The following is a 19,262-nucleotide window of genomic DNA, read 5'->3' as shown; positions in this document are numbered from 1 at the left end:
AGCTGACAGTCAGCTGATTGGGCCCTGATTGACAGCTCCGAAAAGTTTCCTTGTTTCTATCTATTATGCTAATCGCGGCCGCTCTCGCCGCCTCCCATTGGCCCCGAGTACCAGTCAATTTCCCATTTGGGCCTGACGTCACAAGTGCTATAAAACTCAGCAATTGCTTTAAACTCTTCTTGCTTGGATCAGAGGCTTTAAAATCTTTTTTCATCTTCGAGCTGTGGCTCGGGCCGCTCTTCGGCTCGGCCTCTCCCCCCTCCTTTCGCTCTCTGCCTCGCCTTTTTCCCCGGGACTTCGCTATTTTGCTTTTAAAAAAAAAAAAAAAAAAAAAAGGCAAGAAAGAACTAAACTCCCCCCTCCTTTTCCTCCAGCCGGGCTGCACCTCTGTCTTGCACTTTGCACGGAGAGAGCGCGCGAGGGGGAGAGAGAGAGAGAGAAAGACAGAGAGAGAGGAAAGGAAAAAAAAAAATAAAAAGCAGGCAGAAGAGAAGGCGAGAAGCATGAAGTGTTAACTCCCCCGTGCCAAGGCCCGCGCCGCCGGACAGCCGCCCGCCGCGCCTCCAGCCCCGAGCGGCCGCCGCGCGCGCCCCGCCTGCAGCCCGGGCCGGCGAGGCGAGCCCTCCCTATGCACAGCGCGCAGCGGAGCGGCGAGCGGGGGACGCCGCGCACCCGGCCGGGCTCCTCCGGCTCCTCCGGCTTCGCCGCCGCCGCCGCCGCCGCCGCCGCCGCCGCAGCCCGCGGAGGACCTTCCCGAGCCTGAAGCCGCCGGCTCGGCACGCACGGAGGCGAGCAGGCGAGGAGGGGCCGGGGCGAGCGAGCGAGCGAGCGAGCGAGCACATTGGCGTGAGCGGGGGGGAGGGAGGGCGGGCGCGGGGGGCGCGGGCAGGGCGGGGGGTGTGTGCGCGCTCGGAGGTCTCGGGCCAGCCACCGCCGCGCGAGCTAGAAGCGCCCCAGCCCGGCAAGCTGGCTCACCCGCTGGCCACCCAGCACAGCCCGCTGGCCCCTCTCCTGCAGCCCATCTGGCGGAGCGGCGGCGGCGGCGGCGGCGGCGGCAGGAGAATGGCATCGGAACTGGCAATGAGCAACTCCGACCTGCCCACCAGTCCCCTGGCCATGGAATATGTTAATGACTTCGATCTGATGAAGTTTGAAGTGAAAAAGGAGCCGGTGGAGACCGACCGCATCATCAGCCAGTGCGGCCGTCTCATCGCCGGGGGCTCGCTGTCGTCCACCCCCATGAGCACGCCGTGCAGCTCGGTGCCCCCTTCCCCCAGCTTCTCGGCGCCCAGCCCGGGCTCGGGCAGCGAGCAGAAGGCGCACCTGGAAGACTACTACTGGATGACCGGCTACCCGCAGCAGCTGAACCCCGAGGCGCTGGGCTTCAGCCCCGAGGACGCGGTCGAGGCGCTCATCAGCAGCAGCCACCCGCTCCAGGGCGGCTTCGATGGCTACGCGCGCGGGGCGCAGCAGCTGGCGTCGGCGGCCGGGGCCGGGGCCGGGGCCGGGGCCGGGGCCGGGGCCGGGGCCGGCGCCGGGGCCTCGCTGGGCGGCGGCGGCGAGGAGATGGGCCCCGCCGCCGCCGTGGTGTCCGCCGTGATCGCCGCGGCCGCCGCGCAGAGCGGCGCGGGCCCGCACTACCACCACCACCACCACCACCACGCCGCCGGCCACCACCACCACCCGACGGCCGGCGCGCCCGGCTCCGCGGGCAGCGCGTCCTCCTCGGCCGGGGGCGCGGGCGGAGGCGGCGGCGGCGGCGGCGGCGGCGGCGGCCCGGCCGGCTCCGGGGGCGGCGGCGGCGGCGGCGGCGGCGGCGGCGGCGGCGGGGGCGCGGCGGGGGCGGGGGGCGCCCTGCACCCGCACCACGCGGCCGGCGGCCTGCACTTCGACGACCGCTTCTCCGACGAGCAGCTGGTGACCATGTCGGTGCGCGAGCTGAACCGGCAGCTGCGCGGGGTGAGCAAGGAGGAGGTGATCCGGCTCAAGCAGAAGAGGCGGACCCTGAAAAACCGCGGCTATGCCCAGTCCTGCCGCTTCAAGAGGGTGCAGCAGAGACACGTCCTGGAGTCCGAGAAGAACCAGCTGCTGCAGCAGGTCGACCACCTCAAGCAGGAGATCTCCAGGCTGGTGCGCGAGAGGGACGCGTACAAGGAGAAGTACGAGAAGCTGGTGAGCAGCGGCTTCCGAGAAAACGGCTCCAGCAGCGACAACCCGTCCTCTCCCGAGTTTTTCATGTGAGTCTGACCCGCGGTCCCAGCTAGCCACCTTCCTGCGTGCTCCGCGGGGGTCCGACTCGGCTGTGGGCTTGCTAGTTCCAGAGCCGCGCTCGCCGCCACCTCGCCCCCCCGCCGAGGTCGCCCGCTGCCCCTGCACGCGCGCACGCACACGCACACACACACACACACACACACACACGCCCTGCTCCCACTTGGCGGTGGTGGTGGCTGTTTTTAAATGGGGAGGGAGTGGATGTCTGGCTCATGGATTGCCAACCTGAAATTCTCCATAACTTGCTAGCTTGTTTTCATGCACCCCCCTACACACACACACACACACACACGCACACACGCACACGACGTTCAGACATCTCAGCAGAGTTCTTCATGCTCACCTTTGAAACCTGCATCATTCACAGTGTTGTTTTCTCTCTCTCTCTCTCTCTCTCTCTCTCTCTTCTTCTTCTTCTTCTTCTTCAGTTCATGAGCTGGTGTTCATTTTCCGTGTGTGTTTTACTTTGTTTGGATTTTTTTTTTTTTAATTTTACTTTTTGGAGCTTGCTGTGTTGTCCTTTTTCCCAACCTCCATCCTCACACCCTTTCCACTCATCTCCTCAGAGAGAAAAGAAAAGAAAAAAAAAAAAAAGCTAAGGGTTTTTTTTTTTCCCCCTCCTCCTGAGTTCTTCATGTGAGATTGAGCTTGCAAAGGAAAAAAAAAATGTGAAATGTTATAGACTTGCAGCGCGCTGAGTTCCACCGGGTTTTTTTTTTTTAGCATTGTTATGCTAAACTAGAGAAAAAAAAATCCTCATGAACCTGCCACAATCAAGCCTGCATCAACCTTCTGGGTGTGACTTGTGAGTTTTGGCCTTATCATGCCAAATCTGAGAGTTTAGTCTGCCATTAAAAAACTCATTCTCATCTCATGCATTATTATGCTTGCTACTTTGTCTTAGCAACAATGAACTATAACTGTTTCAAAGACTTTATGGAAAAGAGACATTATATTAATAAAAAAAAAAGCCTGCATGCTGGACATGTATGGTATAATTATTTTTTTTCTTTTTTTTTTCCTTTTGGCTTGGAAATGGACGTTCGAAGACTTATGGCATGGCATTCATACTTTTGTTTTATTGCCTCATGACTTTTTTGAGTTCAGAACAAAAAAGTGCCACCCTAGAGCCTTCTTCCCATGAAAGTTTGCATCTGCTCCAAAACTGCTTTGAGTTACTCAGAACTTCAGCCTCCCATTGTAAATGCACTGAAGGCATTCCTTGTCAAAGATGCCAGAATGGGTTAAAAATTTAACATGGCAAACATTAAAAGAACTCTTAATGTTTTCTTTTTAATAAGAATGACACCCCATTTTGGGGACTAAAATTGTGCTGTTGCGGAAAGCAGTCTAAAACTTATTTTTTAAAAAAATGAAATCTGCCCCATTATTTTTGGTTTGTTTTATTTTTATTATTATTTTTTTTTTTTGGCTTTTGGTCATTGTCAAATGTGGAATGCTATGGGTTTCTAGTATATAATTTAATTCTAGTTTTTATAATCTGTTAGCCCAGTTAAAATGTATGCTACAGATAAAGGAATGTTATAGATAAATTTGAAAGAGTTAGGTCTGTTTAGCTGTAGATTTTTTAAAAGATTGATGCACTAAATTGTTTACTGTTGTGATGTTAAGGGGGGTAGAGTTTGCAAGGGGACTGTTTAAAAAAAAGTAGCTTATACAGCATGTGCTTGCAACTTAAATATAAGTTGGGTATGTGTAGTCTTTGCTATACCACTGACTGTATTGAAAACCAAAGTATTAAAGGGGAAACACCCCTGTTTATATCTGTAGGGGTATTTTACATTCAAAATGTATGTTTTTTTTTCAAATTTAAAGTATTTGGGACTGAATTGCACTAAGATATAACCTGCAAGCATATAATACAAAAAAAAAATTTGCAAAACTGTTTAGAACGCTAATAAAATTTATGCAGTTATAAAAATGGCATTACTGCACAGTTTTAAGATGATGCAGATTTTTTTACAGTTGTATTGTGGTGCAGAACTGGATTTTCTGTAACTTAAAAAAAAAAATCCACAGTTTTAAAGGCAATAATCAGTAAATGTTATTTTCAGGGACTGACATCCTGTCTTTAAAAAAAAAAAAAATGAAAAGTAAATCTTACCACAATAAATATAAAAAAATCTTGTCAGTTACTTTTCTTTTACATATTTTGCTGTGCAAAATTGTTTTATATCTTGAGTTACTAACTAACCACGCGTGATGTTCCTATGTGCTTTTCTTTCATTTTCAATTCTGGTTATATCAAGAGAAAGAATAATCTACAATAATAAACTGCATTTTTTTTTGATTCTGTGCTTAGTTTCTTAGTGTACAGTTTAACTGGACCCAAAATCACATTAGAAGTGTAAAATGCATCCTTTTCTCCAGAGGAAGGATTAATGGAAGCGTAGGGAGGCAATAATAATTCAGGGTGAAACATAGGCTGTTTTGTGAGGTGGGAGGCCAGTCCCTTTGAATAATTAGCTATATTTAATATAAACGTCAATCATGACCTCTCAGAATGCAGGCCCCCCTCCTCCAACCCCAAAGTTTTTGGTTTTCAAGTGAGTTGAGACATCATTGCCCTCTGGTGAAAACAAACAAACAAAAATCCCAACCAGAGAGTAGTAGGGCCTTCTCAGCACCGCCCTGAGCTTCTGGTCCAGCAGCAAGCCCATCTAGAGAGAAATGGGCCAGGCAAAGAAGGCATGACAGAGGTGGCTTGGGCACATATGCATTTAATGGTAAAGATAAACAATTCTTGCCTTTTGGCTAAAATTGATTATTTTTCCTTCTTCCCTTACGCACCATGATTTTCTTGTTAGCAAGGCCTGACCCGACTTAACATCAACACTTTGGACAAATCAAATTGTTTGTTTGTTTTTAACTTTGAAGGTCATTTGTCTTAAATAGGAAAAAAGAAAAACCCACCCCTTACTTACATAACCCCAAGTACATATCTGGATTTAAACTGTGTTATTAAATCGTATTTCACTGTGTGTGTGTGTGTGTGTGTGTGTGTGTGTGTGTGTTTAGCAGAGGGCTTCTCCGATTAAGACAAGCTGGCAATGATTTCAGATCACCTTAACTCCAGAAATATAAGCAAAAAGTAACGCCTTCATAGAATAAAAGCTGTGCTTTGATTGATCAGTATTTACCCCCAAATAGGCTGTGTATGGAGGAGGCTAACTTCAAAGATGACTTGGAAAGTCTCAAACTACCTTCACTAACAGCGTTGACCTATTTTAAAATGACATAAATTCATGCAACTAATGTTACAAATTCATGCAGTTTGCACTCCTAATCAACTTCCCCTAGAATGCTAAAAGAATGTTAGACAAAGCCAACACTGTTTTGAAAATATAGCCAAACACGATGACTTTTGTTTTATTTTGGTTTGGGTGTTTTTGTTTGTTTGTTTGTTTCTTTCTTTCTTTCTTTCTTTCTTTTTAAAGATAATATTGCAACTCTGAACGAGGGCCTTATTTTGAAGAAAACAGGTTGTGCTTGGCGCTGCTGAGTTCTGGCCAGTTGATCATCCTGTCTTCCTTCCCCTTTTTCACAGAACATGAAGACAGTGCATCCCCACTGTATTTTGACCTTCCTTTATGTGCCAGTTTGGATAGAACTCCTGACTCCACACTTAATTTCCTTAACAAAAGTCTTAATAGTAAACGTGCTTCCATTTGCTTAAAGTTAGCTGTTCTCTGCTTCTGAGGTTTTGGGGTTTTTTTCCCTCTGCTCCCAAGGAGGAGATACGCAGATTCCCCCTGAAGGGGCAGAAATGGAGATATCGTTTATTGCAAAAAAGCTCAGCCTCAGATGAAAGCTTATAATAGGCAAACACTCAAAATAAGAGTGCCATTCAGGATGGACTTGCTGAAGTCACCTGAGGAACAGGACTTGGGAGAAACACGGTTGTGCCACAATTAAGCATTTTGATGGGACTCTCTCTACAAGGCAGTTCACTATAATGAGTGGGCTTTGGCCCCAAACATTAGAAAGCAGAGAGGCTCTAGCAAAAATGGGATTTGGGTGGCTGGCTTTAAGAGAAGGTTAACTCCTTCGTGAAAGGCAGCTTTAGATACAACCGTTACTAAAAACTTTCAAATGTAGTATGAGTGGCAAACACAAATACGTGTGGTTGTTTGTTGTTGTTGTTGTTGTTTAACAAAGAAAACCTAAATTCTGCCTAAGTGTCCCTAGTAGAAATAAGTCTCTAAATTAAAAATAAATAAATAAATAAGTAAATAAATCAATAAACGGTGTAAGGAAATCTAGCTTTCCCCTTCCACTGCATCTGAGTCTTTGTCTAAATAGTGTTAAAATTCCTTTCATTCCAATTACAGAACTAAGCCCACTCGCAAGTTGGAGCCATCAGTGGGAAACGCCACATTTTGGAAGCCCCAGCCATGTGTCCTTACCAGTGTATTCACGAAATGAAATTTATGTGGGAAGCGTACATTAAAAATTTATTCTTATTATTATTGTTTGCAGCCTCGGAGAACACCCTGCCCCTGACTTCCCCCGCTCAGTCTTTTTTTTTTTTTTTTTTTTTTTTTAAGAAAAATGATCGTGGTAGAGATGAAGGGTAGTAAACGTGTAACCTCCGTGCTGTTAACTGCGCCTCTGGTCTGAGGGTCTTAGGTGCCAGCCTGGAGGAAGGTGCACCGGTGCTTCTGGCTTTACCGTGTGCAAAACTAAATAGGTGCCATTGTTTCCAACCTGCGATATTAGTTTGAAAAACTCACTGAAATTGGGAGGAGATCTGTATGTGCATTTATAAGAAGAGAAGTTCCCCAGAAGGTAACCGCATCTTTGAAGCATATGTAGACAGGCACACTCTAAATAGTACTTTTTCACACTTCATTGTTTCTCTGGCAGATAATTTTACTGAGAAGAAAAATATACTTGCCTCCCCCTCCCCAAGCAGATGCCATGGGCAGAAGCTTTAGCCGGGCCCCAGCACCCTGGCTTTCTGGTGGGCCCTGGATAGTAGTATATTTATCAGTGATGTCAAACCGTGTTCATTTATCAGACATAGCTGTAGATGAATGCAGCATGTGGCAAAACACAAAGTTAGTTAAACCACACCCTCCATGGGCTGCTTTTTCCACTTCTCTGCTCCTAGGCCATTCACAAAACCACCTCCCCTGTGTTCCCCTACTTTTTGCACATTTTCTTTTGTAAAAAAAAACACACGCAAAAAAAAAAAACGTGTGACAATTTTTCACCCTGTATCTGACACAGTAATAATAGATCGACATCCAAATAGGCAGAGATTCTAGTTTCTGATCTCGGTGAGGAAATGATGTCTAGATACCGTGTTTATCCGCCTCGATGCCATAACCATCTGGGCCCCTTTCCACACGGGCTGCTCCAAATAACCCTATTTATTATGGGATGCCAGATTCTAGCGTCCTGATCCCTTTATCCCTTTACCCCAGCAGTTTTTATTTAGCAATGTCCCTTCTAGATACCTCCTCTCATATAGGACCTCCCCTATGCCAAACCACCAGCTTTCCTGCTCAACACAATAAACAGAGGGCAAACATGAGCCAGGGCCGCCTCCGTAGCTGTGTCCCCAGCATTTCCCTGCCCAAATAACAAGTTGCTTCTGACACCAAGGGTGCCAGAGCATATAGTATAGTTGGGAGGATTTTGTTGATGTTGCTGTTGCTTTGTTTAGGACAACTTACTTCCGTATTCACACACTCTTGGCTTTAGAAAATGTACTCCTCCGGTATTCTAGGCCAATCGATATTTTTAAAAGTCTGCTTGCCACACAGGTATCTTCTACTTTTTTTTTTTTTTTTTTTTTTTTTTTTTGCCCGTCAGTAGTTAAAGCCTAACTGAGGTAGGTTGGAGGCCCAAATACATGAGTGACAAACTTCAGCCATCTGACTTCTGTGCCAGGAAAGCACGCAGCCAGGCTCCTGGCCCAATTTTTCATGTAAACATGCATAAGAGGGAAGGGAGGCCGGATTCCTCCTCTCTAGATGGCTGATTTGCAAGGCTCCCCACCGCAATTTACTTTCATTTGATTTTTTTTTTTTAAATAATGTTGCCCCTTTCTATGAAGAAATGTCTTAGTTTTCTTGGAGAAGATTTATCTACGGTGAGAGGCTATCATTTCCACCACTTCTGATTATTCCTCAGGACGCTGAATGAATAATTGGGAGTTGGTGTCTCTTCCTTGTTGTTTGGAAGAAAATAAGAGAAACCTGAAGTTTGGTCTCACTCTTGGCTCATCCTAAATCGGAAGGATGCCCCAAGTCCAAGGCAGGGCATCCAGTTCCAGTGGCCATCTGTGTGGAAGGGGGTCCAGGGTCCTCTGAAACAGGATTGGTTTGTTTGTTTTTTTGCATTTGTTTTGAAACAGAGCAGGAGCCTTAACCCACCTTCTGATAACACTGCTTTTCTCACTTTGATATAAATCTTCAAACCCTAGACATCAAACAGCCCAGAAAAGGGGGATTCTCTCCAAGCCTTGCTCCGCCCCGGCTCCTGAACAAACCCAGCTCTGTCTAGCACTTTCTCTCCAGCGGGGGTAGGGGACTGGGTGAGAGAATTTCAGTCCCTCAGGCTGTCTCATGATTGTCGGGGCATAAAGAAGTACAGTCCTGCAACAATGCGGGAACATCTTTACCCTTTAGAGAGGGACAAAACAAAAAACAAAGCAAATCAAATTGCTCTGCACGAAGGCGTAGCAAAACCCCAGGCTCCTGTTCTCTGCACCCTCTGTGGGCGGTGAGAAATGAGGGGAGCAAGGGAGAAGGGTGGGGAGGACTTTGAAGGCAAGAGTCCCAGGAATAATCCCAGTTGCCAGTCTGAATTTCACTTGCTCACTGGCTCCAGTCAGGGCCATTGTACGCGTGTGCCAGGTGCAAACAAGGTTCGGCTTTCCTTAGGGTTCCCATAGGCTCACATGTGTTTCCTTTTTGAAAACAATTTTGGAGCTTAAACCCAAACTGAGAAATCTGGGAAGATTGTTAGTGCCTTAACATTGGGGGTGTTTATAAATATATCAATCTGAGATTTGACAGCGGTGACTTTGTGGATCAGTCAGACGTGTTATGCCAATATTTATATGGTCCCGCAATAGGTTTTATGGCATGAGGACAGTTTTTATTGTTTAAATTTGAAAGCCCTTTGTGTGTGTGTGTGTGTGTGTGCGCGCGCGCGCGTGTCTTCCATAAGTTTGCCCGCTATAACAAGGCTGAAGTAGAAAGGACACATCAACAGCACACAGAAAATCAGATCTTCATATGAATTTGCATCAAAGTTGGACAGTTTTAAGAAACTCACAAAGCACATTTTCCACAGAGAGGCTATGATTGGAATGCACAGTTCCTTACTCGAATCGTAATCATCTACTGGGCACCTCTACCCTTGTTCAACAAAATTCATTTTCTTTTCCTTTCTTTTTGTGAAATAACATTTTTCCCCCTATAATTAGGACTTTGGATTGCAAAATCACATTCCTCTGTTCTCCACAGATTCTTGGATCTTTAGTTACGATTAGAAAGGGGCATTAATTCAAGAAGGGAGGATGAGGGAGGGGTGTTTGTAGACATTTGGGAAGAGGAGGGGAGGAGAGGAAATAGTTCTGTGTTCACCCCCCACACCCCTTAGCCCCCGCCCAGCCCAGGCCTGGGTGTGAGCTACACACAGGGGATTTGGATTCTGAGTTGATTCTAAATATTCTGATCACCAACCTTGAGCATTTCCAAGCTAAGATTCCAAAACATGGTTTTTCCTTGTGGTTGGTTCTCTCAGCTAGGGAATAGGAGAGGCCATGAAACCTTACAGAGCTGGGCAGAGAGGCTTGAAAACCGCTCTTCTGAGAGAATCCCCAAGGATGGTTGTGGAAGGGGATCCTGAGCTGAAAAACCTGGTCAGCGGTGCAGACTCCCTTTTGCAACGAGAATTTGCCCCAGTTCTGTGTGACTTCATCCACTTCTGGAAGCCTGTACAAGTGGGTTTCTGGCCTTCTTTGGGGCCTTCTCCAGAAGGAAAGCAGGCCTGAGGATCCCGGGATAGTAGGCGATCCCAAACTAGGCCAGAGGAGCAGAGAACAGGAAGGGGCTGGGGTGCAGGGCTGGGGGAGTACTGCTGCAGAAGCCAACCCTGGCTTAGGATCCCAATCCAGAGATCAAAGCTAGGTCAGTCCCAGGGCCCTGCCTCCCACCAGAAAGGATCTGCTTGCAGGGTGACTGACAGGCTCCCACACCCTGAGATCCCCAGGATTCCAAAATGCAATCCCCAGTGTTCTGAGCTGCGGGGCCTTTCACCACCTGACCCTTGCCCCATTGCTGTGCCCTCTCTGTAATAAGTACCACCCCTCTCTCCCATGCCTAGTCGCCCAGAGCCATCAGAGAGTCGGAGGTCACTGCCCTGGGGCCAGAAGGCAGTGCCTAAGCTGAGGCCTTGGACGCATTAAATCACTCCTGCCCCAGTTTAGGTGAGGACAAGGGCAGGGCTGGAGTGGAGGAGCTGGGGGTGGGGGTGGCTCTGGAACATTTAGCACTGGCTGCAGAGTGTGGTGACAAGGGTCCTGAAGCCTGAACTGAAGGAGATGAAGGCCGGCAGGATGCTGAGGTTACCCATCTCTCCCTTCCCTGCTTCCCACCCACACACCCCCGTTCTGGCCCTGGCCCTGGATGCGCCCTCGCCCTGGGCACCGCTGCCCCTTGCCCGGAGCCAGGTGCGCTCGGCACGCAGGGGCCCCGCTGCCCGGCAGGTGCGGGAGGACCAGGCAGGCACGTGGGGGCGGGGTCCGGAGGCTGCTGGGGTCCCGGGGCGGTCCCTGCACATCCCCAAGCCAGGCCCCCGCGCCCTCTCCGAGCCGCCAAGGCGGGCGCCCCCGGCCCAGCAGGGGCAACGGATTTGTATTGGAATTTGGGTTGATTTTGCAAGAGGACCCGCCTGGCCAGAGCGGAGCCCCCGGGCCGGGAGAAGGCGCAGCCCCGCTGTGCTCCGGCGGGCGCGGAGAGGGAGGGAGCGGGGTTCAGCCCCACGGGGCTCCGCCTCTCACCTTGGGACCCCCAGCCCAGCCCAGCCGCAGCCCCAGGAGCCTTAAGTAAGATCATCTGCTCCTCCAGAGCATTTGGGTTTTACTCTATTAAGTTTCCGGCCTATTTTTCAGACCTATCCTTTTTTTTTTTTTTTTTCCTGCTCTGGTTAGAGAAAAGAGGAAAAAAGAGAAAGAAGGAAATCCAGATAGCATATTTTACAGTCTTCGCTGAAATCTCGATATGGTTGGGGTTTTCCATGGTACAGTTTGATGCTCGTTGTAAAGGAAAGCCAGTCACACAGACTTTATTAGGATTTCGACAACAGCTCCAAGCATGAGGGTCTTGCTTACCTTCTCAGATTTAACACAGTTCTAGTCCAATTTTGGGCCCTTGGGAACAGTTTTTTACGAGAAAAGATTTTTAAAACTACTAGTTGCAGAAAGAAGCTGTTCCACGTAGGGCCTTTTTCTTATTGGGACACTCCGTTTTGTAGATCCTCGAGTATGGGGGCAAGTAACATAGCATTTTCTGAACTAGGTTTCTTTTTCCTTTTTCCTTCTCTTCGGGATGGATTCATTAATGTGCAGATAAATATGTTGAAACTTAAACAATGATCTCAGCCTCTGAGCCACTTCTGCACTGTCAGATTACACTAAAATCCTTTTTTGATAGAATAGGGGAAAACCTGTGGTAATCACTCTAGGATTAAATCTGTTAAAAGATGGTATTAAGCCTTTCCATTTACAGGCAATGAATGCAACTCATTCTTTCATCTGCCATTTATCTATCTATGTATCAATCTATCTATTTATCTGTGATCTGTCTCGCTACCTACGTACTCATGGAGCCCTTTAAAGTAGCCCATTGTAGAGGGAGAAGCTATTAAAAGATCAATCTGCAGTGTCCACATTATGAAATAAAAAGGCCTCAAGGCGGAATTAATCTATCTACTCCATATTTTGGTAGGCATGAGCAAATCCAGTCTGAAGTGTCTGTCTTAGAGTGTCTGCCCATGACCCCTTTGCCCACTTGGTGCAATGAGGGGCAGAGCAGAGCAGAGACACACGCTGACCATCTCCCCGTAGCATGGTTTCAGGGTACACTGTCCATGTTAATTCCCTGCACTGTAAAAGGTGCACCCAGACCTTTTAAAATCTTCCTTGGAATATCACTGCATGTTCTTATGCTATTTTAAAAATACTATTTAATCATTAGGTAAATATCTCTAACTCTTAGAGGCTCTATGCTGGTAGACATCTGGCTTGGACTACTCTATGATAGTCTAGCTCAAAAACCTCTGCTCCTCGTGAAACCCCTTTGCCCCCTACCCCACCCCACTTCCCCAATGACTAGCCTGGGTGAAGCTGATGAGAACAGAGAAACCGCACTGGCTTTTGGACTCTATTCAGGTGTGCAAACAGAATGTCTCTCCCCCGCCCGTTTGAAAGTAAATGCCTTGATAACAGTATGGGTTGCCCGGATGGCCAAAGAGTAGAGGTCATCTTGAGGAAAATGACACCAATGATCTAAAAAGGACATCTACTTTATGAGATTACAGGCGAGATGCCAAATATCACATTTAATGAGGCCTGATTCTTTTTCTCCAAAAATAACAGAGACTATCAATGAGACGGTCAGGAAGGCAAAGGGGCATTTTGCAAAGCCTATGTTCAATTATTGCCTTGTAATATTTTTCTAAAATTGAAAAATGCCTCACAAGTATATGATCTCATGTAAATACTCTTTGCAGAAGCTTAACATATGTTTGCACTGCCCCAAAGGAATTACAGAAATATCTTTCCACAATCTCTTAAGCTTTTAAACTATTCACTTGCATTTCTAAAAGAATCTGTTGTTCCTAAAGATTAAAAAAAAAAAAAGTAGAAGAACCTTATGTGGGAAGGGTTTTTGTTTATTTGTTTTTTAGAGATCAGCCATCTGAACTTCAAATGGGCAACAATTGACATTACTGAGAGCACTTCCAGGTTTAAAACTTAAGTGTGCTTCTTGTTTCTTTTTTTTCCTTTTTTTTTTTTTGACAGAGAAATAATATATTTAGCAAATATTAATGGATACTATTACATGAAGAAAAGTAGTCTGTACTAGAAGGTTTTCAAGGCATTTCTAACAAGAGGTGTGAATGAAGGCACATAATGTATTTGGGGCAGCTCTGACAAATACAAGAGTACAAATCTGTTTATCCAAGTGTTTTAACGCAGTTATACCATCCAGATAGAAGGCAGTTGAAATAAGTGGCAGAGTTACGCTCGATGAAAACTTAAGAAAGATTCTCTGTGCAGTTCCAGCTGCCTACAGATTTCAGCATGTGTTTGTGTGTAGAGGATTTGTTCATATCAATTATAAAGTAATCCAAATAAAAAGTGTGGGGGATTAAAGAGAAATAAGTGAATATCCATCTCAGGGAAAAAAAAATAGATTGACTTACTAGTTTATCGCAGTTATTGTACACAGATTTGCTGTAACCATGTTGAATTTTTAAAATTAGATTTTAAATATATTTTGACAGTCTGAACTTGTATGGTGTGACTAACTATAGGGAGAAATGACAGGTCTGCTTTGTTATTAAACTGCTGTCTGGAAAATATTGGACTCCGTACAGTAAATGATAATTATTTTGCCACTTACATTAGTACAGCTAATAGCAATAAGGGTTTTTTGAACCATAGAAAGCTAACTACTTTGAATTACTGTGCTTTGTTATTCACTGGGAAGCAAAAAAAAAGACTTTTTTTTTTCTTTTAAAGCAACCTCATTTTCATATCATGGTTCTAAGCATTCCCTGCTACTAATTTAAACAGGGAGGAAGTTAATAAATAAAAGGATGGTATCTAAATGTTTCTATTTGTTAAGAGAACATTTGCAATTAAGGAATTAAGGTCAGCGGTACCAGCAGAATAGACCAGAGCAAGGAAGGAGGAGGAGGAGGGAGACGATGGAAGAGAATGTGCCCCAGTAAAGATCCAGGGGCAGCTGGACCAGTTGGGTTCTGAGGGATGGGCAGTCTCTGAGCATTTGAGAGATGCCCATCAGAGACCATTCAGATCCTCCCCCCTGTGACCCCGGAATAACTCAGTTCTCTGAACTGAGGGCAACTTCAAAGCCGAGCCAGGCTGCCAGGCCAGTGAGTATCTCCATCTCAGCCTCCCAGGGGTGCGAGCCATAGTCAGAGGGGGTGACCCTACACTCCATACCATTCTCTTCCATGTGAACCCCCTCCTCTGGCAGGTCTGAGGCCAGGATACCAAAGCAAGTGGAGCAAATCCCTCTTCTTTGGGCCTAATTCTGCCTTTTTCATAGATAGCTAGGCTGCCTTTAACATACTGTCCTTGAAACCTTCTTCATGGTTATTAATTACCCTTTGTTTATTTTAATATATTTACTAAATCAGGTACCCAAGGGAATCCTCTACATCAGTGATGTGAAAAACCCTGTTGCCTGAAGTCAAAGAGGTACATCTTGATTTCTGATTTGCATGTGCTTGTTTCGATGAGTTTTCCATGAGGGGGATAGCAAGCAAGCAAGGAATGCTGATAATTCCTTAGGTGTGAAAAGCTCCTGCTTTAGTATTTTAGTATCTGGGTTTCACATGGAACACAGGTGGTGATCCTGGGTGCTGAAGGGTGATGCAGTGTACGTGGGACCAGCATGCATGTGTTTTTGTATTTATCTCATTACGCAGGTGTGGTGTACCGAGTAATTACTCTCATCAGAGGAAACCCCACATCTTTAGCCTTAACCAGCATGACTCTCTTGACACTCACAGAGCTAGTCCTTCTGCTTGAATGTCAGACGGTTTGGGTGAACCTGTGCAACTAGCGTCCATGGTCCTTGGGCAGCTTTACCTGGGCCTTGTAAACAGTCCAAATTTTCAGCCTCTTATAATTTACTCCACACTCACATCTGGAACATTTGGTGTCATTTTAAAGCACAGTGTGCCCCCCTCCACCTCTGCGTCCAAATGTGACTTTGGAGCTACTCCCCACTTCAATTGTAGATAGAAGGAGAGGGCAGGAGACGGGTGGGAGGCAGATATCTGATTTTCATCTCCTAAAAAATATGAAATTAAGATATTTAAATGGGTGTTCAATTGTAAGTATCCCAGGGTGAATTTAAGAATGAAACCTCTTCGTTTAGAAAGCCAGTCCAACGCTTGTATACCAATAGTTATTTAGTGTCATCGTTTTATGTATTCTCATTACCTCTTATTGGCTGTTGGGATGAAGTTTGATTTTTTTTTTCATTAAAAAATTGCTTGCTGGGAAATCTGCATGAAATACGGTGTTTGATTTCTAGAGGAGGGGGGCAAAAGTCATACTGTCAAATTGCTACTCTTTGCAAAGGAGAAACTTTAAGGATTCGGTGAATCTGAGGATGTTGGAAACCAGAATCCCGTTTTCTCCTGTTATTAAAAAATAGTATCTGATTGCTTACTTTTACACACTGCTTGAATAACTGGATTCTGAATATTTAACTATGATTTCTTTCCTAGCCTCGTACAAAATTAACATTTTCCCGAATCGTCTCGTACATAGACTTTAACTCGATGCGTACCTTCGGGATTAATTTGAGAGTCCACGTGTGTGCATGCAAAACCAATACTTTATTCCTCCGGTTTTTATTCTTCTCTTTTGTCTCTATCTTTATCATTACAATTGGAAAACCTTCTATTAAATATGATGATCTAGGCCCACCGGCAGGTTTTGTTACATTGAAACCATCCATTTTGAGCAAAGAGTTAATGAACTTTTAAGGTGAGGTTCACGCTGGTCCTGACCCTCCTGGTAATTTTTCATATAAGGTTACTGGTGGGAGAGAAATCAAATTTCATCCGTGAACTTGATTGACAGGTGAGAGCAAGGAAGAGAAAGGCATCTGGTCAGATGGGAGATCTGGGAGGAGGAGTATAATTCCTCTGAGTTACTCCGAGATATTAGATATTATAAGCGGATATATGAAAAGTTCAATACCTGATACCCCTGGGAGAGTTACTTAGTGTATATTCAGAAAGTCACTTTGGCTAAGGGATTTTAGTAGTGAAAGCCCCAAATGGAGAACTGCCTGCTTCTCTCTTGCTAATTTCAACTACGTACAGCTTTGTGGCTTATTTCTGGCAATTTTCTAGCTACAGTATGAAAATCAAATCACAGACCTTTTGGGGAGCCATAGAATTACCTTTCGTTATTCTCAGAAACAAACTCTAGATTATATTAGGGTCCTTGGGCATCTTACAGAATGATCATCCTAAGCAGTATCACAAAAAGATTAAATCCTCCTTTCTGTAGCATCGCTTGATCCTGACTAACATCTCCCATCAGCGCATGTTACAGCTTAACATACGCAAATCTACCAAACGCATGATTGATCAATGTTGTGCCTTCTAAGGAAGGTCACCTAACGTGAACGCCCCTAGAGACAACCACACGTTGCTATTTGATGTATAATTTTCTGTGGTAGCGTCCCTGGGTGGTGTGATAGCTTCTTTGCCATGGAAACAAGTGATGATGTTGCTTGACCCTAATACCAAGGGTGGCTTTGGAATCCACCTTTGGGGCTGTCTTTCAGCTTGAATTAACACAACTGCTCCCACCCACCCCACCCCCACGTCGCACCAACTTTGAAAGTTGGCTTTCGAGACGCGCTCTTTCACCTTGTGTGATGAAACACTAGTTTGAAAGATGGTGATGGATCTTAGCCTGCTCATGTCTATGCTCTGCCCATTTCAGATGTTCCTGGCATTGGCTAAGACCCATCCGGATGCAACCAAGCCTTACAGAGCTGCCTCGGGGCAGGGCAGGTGGGATACATGCATAGGGGACAGGCTCGTTTGTAGCTTTCCTATCGCCAATGGGAGAAGCTGATGGAACTCGTATAAATAGTACTTTCTGGGTTCTAAGTACCCATCAGTATTTTTTTTTTTTTTTTGCCTCTAGTCTTACAATTAGCTGAGTGGACATGTTTTCTCCTGACTGTACCTATGCCAATATGAATTCAAACAAATGTAAGGAAGACTTCATTGTTTTATGAACAGGGATAAAAACAAATACACAAAACACAGACAGTAGAAGCATTCAGAAATCTTGTTTTTATTTTATATAACTTGACCTCCCGTGTTGCCCATCATCATCCAGAGAAATAAAACGCAAGCGTGGTTTCCCGACGCCCTGTGTCAATGTGGGTGCCTTAACATGGCTCTTTAACTCAAACATAAAATTAAATATGTCATAACCGTGTTTCCCTTGCAGAGCCCATCAAAATATTGTAACAGAAATGGTGAATCAGGTGTTCTCATGCAAAGGACATGTGAAAACACAGACTGTAAGTTCCAGAATCTTGGTGCGTCTGCTTAGAGAGCCCAAGTGAAAAGAGTGGCTGGTCTTGACTCTGTCTTCATTATAGGCCCCTCGGGGCTTCTAAATGCTGTTTTTAAAGTACATCCTCCATCCCCCATGGCAGCAAGGAACAGTATGCTGTCCTGTATGCAGATTTGGAGCGGACCAATCCATCAAGTTCCATGAGTATGTCTTAAGCGAATTACACTGATGATGTATTTGTTGGCCCCGGGAAAGAGGGGGAAATAATTTCATTTAAAGTGTTTATTACGCGGACTTACCTAATTGTTTGTTGTTGTTTGTTTATTTAGGTCATGCTCCCATATAACCACCACCCATACCCCCTTTCCATACAAGGCCTGCCTACTGTTTTTCTTTTGGCGGGTGCTGGCCCACTGCTGAGCTGATTTAATCAATTAATTATAGCCAAGCAGGTACGGGGTAACTAGCCTGATGATGCCATATGAAGTCATATTTTCTGTGAGCCCTGGGATATGATTGAAGGGGCAACTCAAAGAAAGAATATTATGCATTGGCCGGGGGCTGGGGGGAAGGAAGGAAGAGTTTTTGTAAAAGTACAGCGCTCGTTACTTAACGCGAAGTGATGCTCCCGTTAAAGAGCCTTCGTGCTAAAAGCACACGTTCAGTCACCTGCCAAAATGTCAGATTTACTGCTGTCGTTCACAGATGCCAATGCAGAGACACTCTTCACCTGCCCATTGCTGAGTCTTCCATCTCCCCATCCCAAAATCACTGTAAAGTTGTTGTTCAGTGTCTGCCTTTTGGGGTTTTCCTGGCACCTAATGAAATTATCAGCAATAAATGAGCTAAGCAGAAGGGTTGGTTTTATTTTGATTTTTTTCTCTTTTTTGGGTCTTTTTGCAATATTTGGAAAATGCTAGGGCAAGGGTCAGCCAGTGGGCAAAATTCAGCGTGCCTCTGTTTCCAGCGTCCACAGGAGATACTGCAAAGCCATTTGCACTGATATAATTTCAGGTGGAAACTACCACCAAGTAGGAGGGAGGGTGTTGGGCAGGGGAAGCTCAAACCGGCTGTGGGAATCCCAGGTATTCTCAGGGGAGATGACACAGCCACAGGAGCAGTGACCTCAGATATAAGGCTCTGTAAGATATTAGCACCCAATTAACGATCTAGGGGCGCATCCTACAACATAAACCCTGCCAGCAGGAGGTGAGAATGACAGGAAAGAAAGAGATGCTGGTTGGGTTTTGTTTTCACCTTTTCCCTCAGCAAGCATTGTCTAATGACCTGTTGTTCACATGCAGCCAAAGATGATTTCTTTTGCTTATTCCGGTCTATGGAAAGGCCCAGTGAGTTCAGTTGCTAGCAGGTAGGCAAGTGGGATTGATACAAAATTTACCCAGAGGTCATACTTCCTTTAAATTGGGTTCCACAAAGTTTCTTGCCTTCCTCCCTGGCTCCTTCTGCAACCGAGCTGTGTCCTGGGTTTATAGGTATTTTAAAGGGATTCTGAACCCGGGGTGACTCCCCCTCTCCCCAACAACAAAGTTAATAAAAATGGAGACCTTTGTTACCCACGGCAGTTAATGACAGGGCTTGAATCCGCACTGCTTTCGTGTGCTTCCGGCGGGTTCATATT

The 19,262-nt window shown here is 45.9% G+C and overlaps 1 protein-coding gene and 1 long non-coding RNA gene across 18 annotated transcripts in view; both read left to right on the top strand.

The window, feature by feature from the left end:
• The window catches only part of LOC140629701 (uncharacterized), an 802,104-nt gene extending 783,626 nt beyond the window's left edge, over window positions 1-18,478 (top strand). For all 17 annotated transcript variants that reach the window (XR_012027527.1, XR_012027528.1, XR_012027546.1 and 14 more), the window contains 2 exons: window positions 14,701-14,761; window positions 17,036-18,478. This is a non-coding gene — a long non-coding RNA (uncharacterized lncRNA). The remainder of the gene's footprint in view (window positions 1-14,700; window positions 14,762-17,035) is intronic.
• Window positions 707-6,758, top strand: MAF (MAF bZIP transcription factor). The gene is made up of 2 exons (XM_072819177.1): window positions 707-2,237; window positions 6,624-6,758. Exons 1-2 carry the CDS (start codon window positions 1,063-1,065, stop codon window positions 6,715-6,717), a joined length of 1,269 nt encoding a protein of 422 aa, XP_072675278.1. The 5' UTR covers window positions 707-1,062; the 3' UTR covers window positions 6,718-6,758.
• Window positions 18,479-19,262: the final 784 nt, after the last annotated feature.

Source organism: Canis lupus, chromosome 3 (assembly GCF_048164855.1).
Source record: "Canis lupus baileyi chromosome 3, mCanLup2.hap1, whole genome shotgun sequence".
Classification (NCBI taxonomy): Eukaryota; Metazoa; Chordata; class Mammalia; order Carnivora; family Canidae; genus Canis; species Canis lupus.
The sequence above is the reverse complement of the archived record's forward strand: the minus strand, read 5'-3'. Positions and strand labels throughout refer to the sequence as shown.

Bases quoted from the DNA above. Each gene is read 5' to 3' on its own strand.
- MAF (XM_072819177.1), top strand. From the start codon at position 1,063: ATGGCATCGGAACTGGCAATGAGCAACTCCGACCTGCCCACCAGTCCC. The intron at 2,238-6,623 runs GTGAGTCTGACC...TTCCAATTACAG, and splicing joins TCCTCTCCCGAGTTTTTCAT to AACTAAGCCCACTCGCAAGT.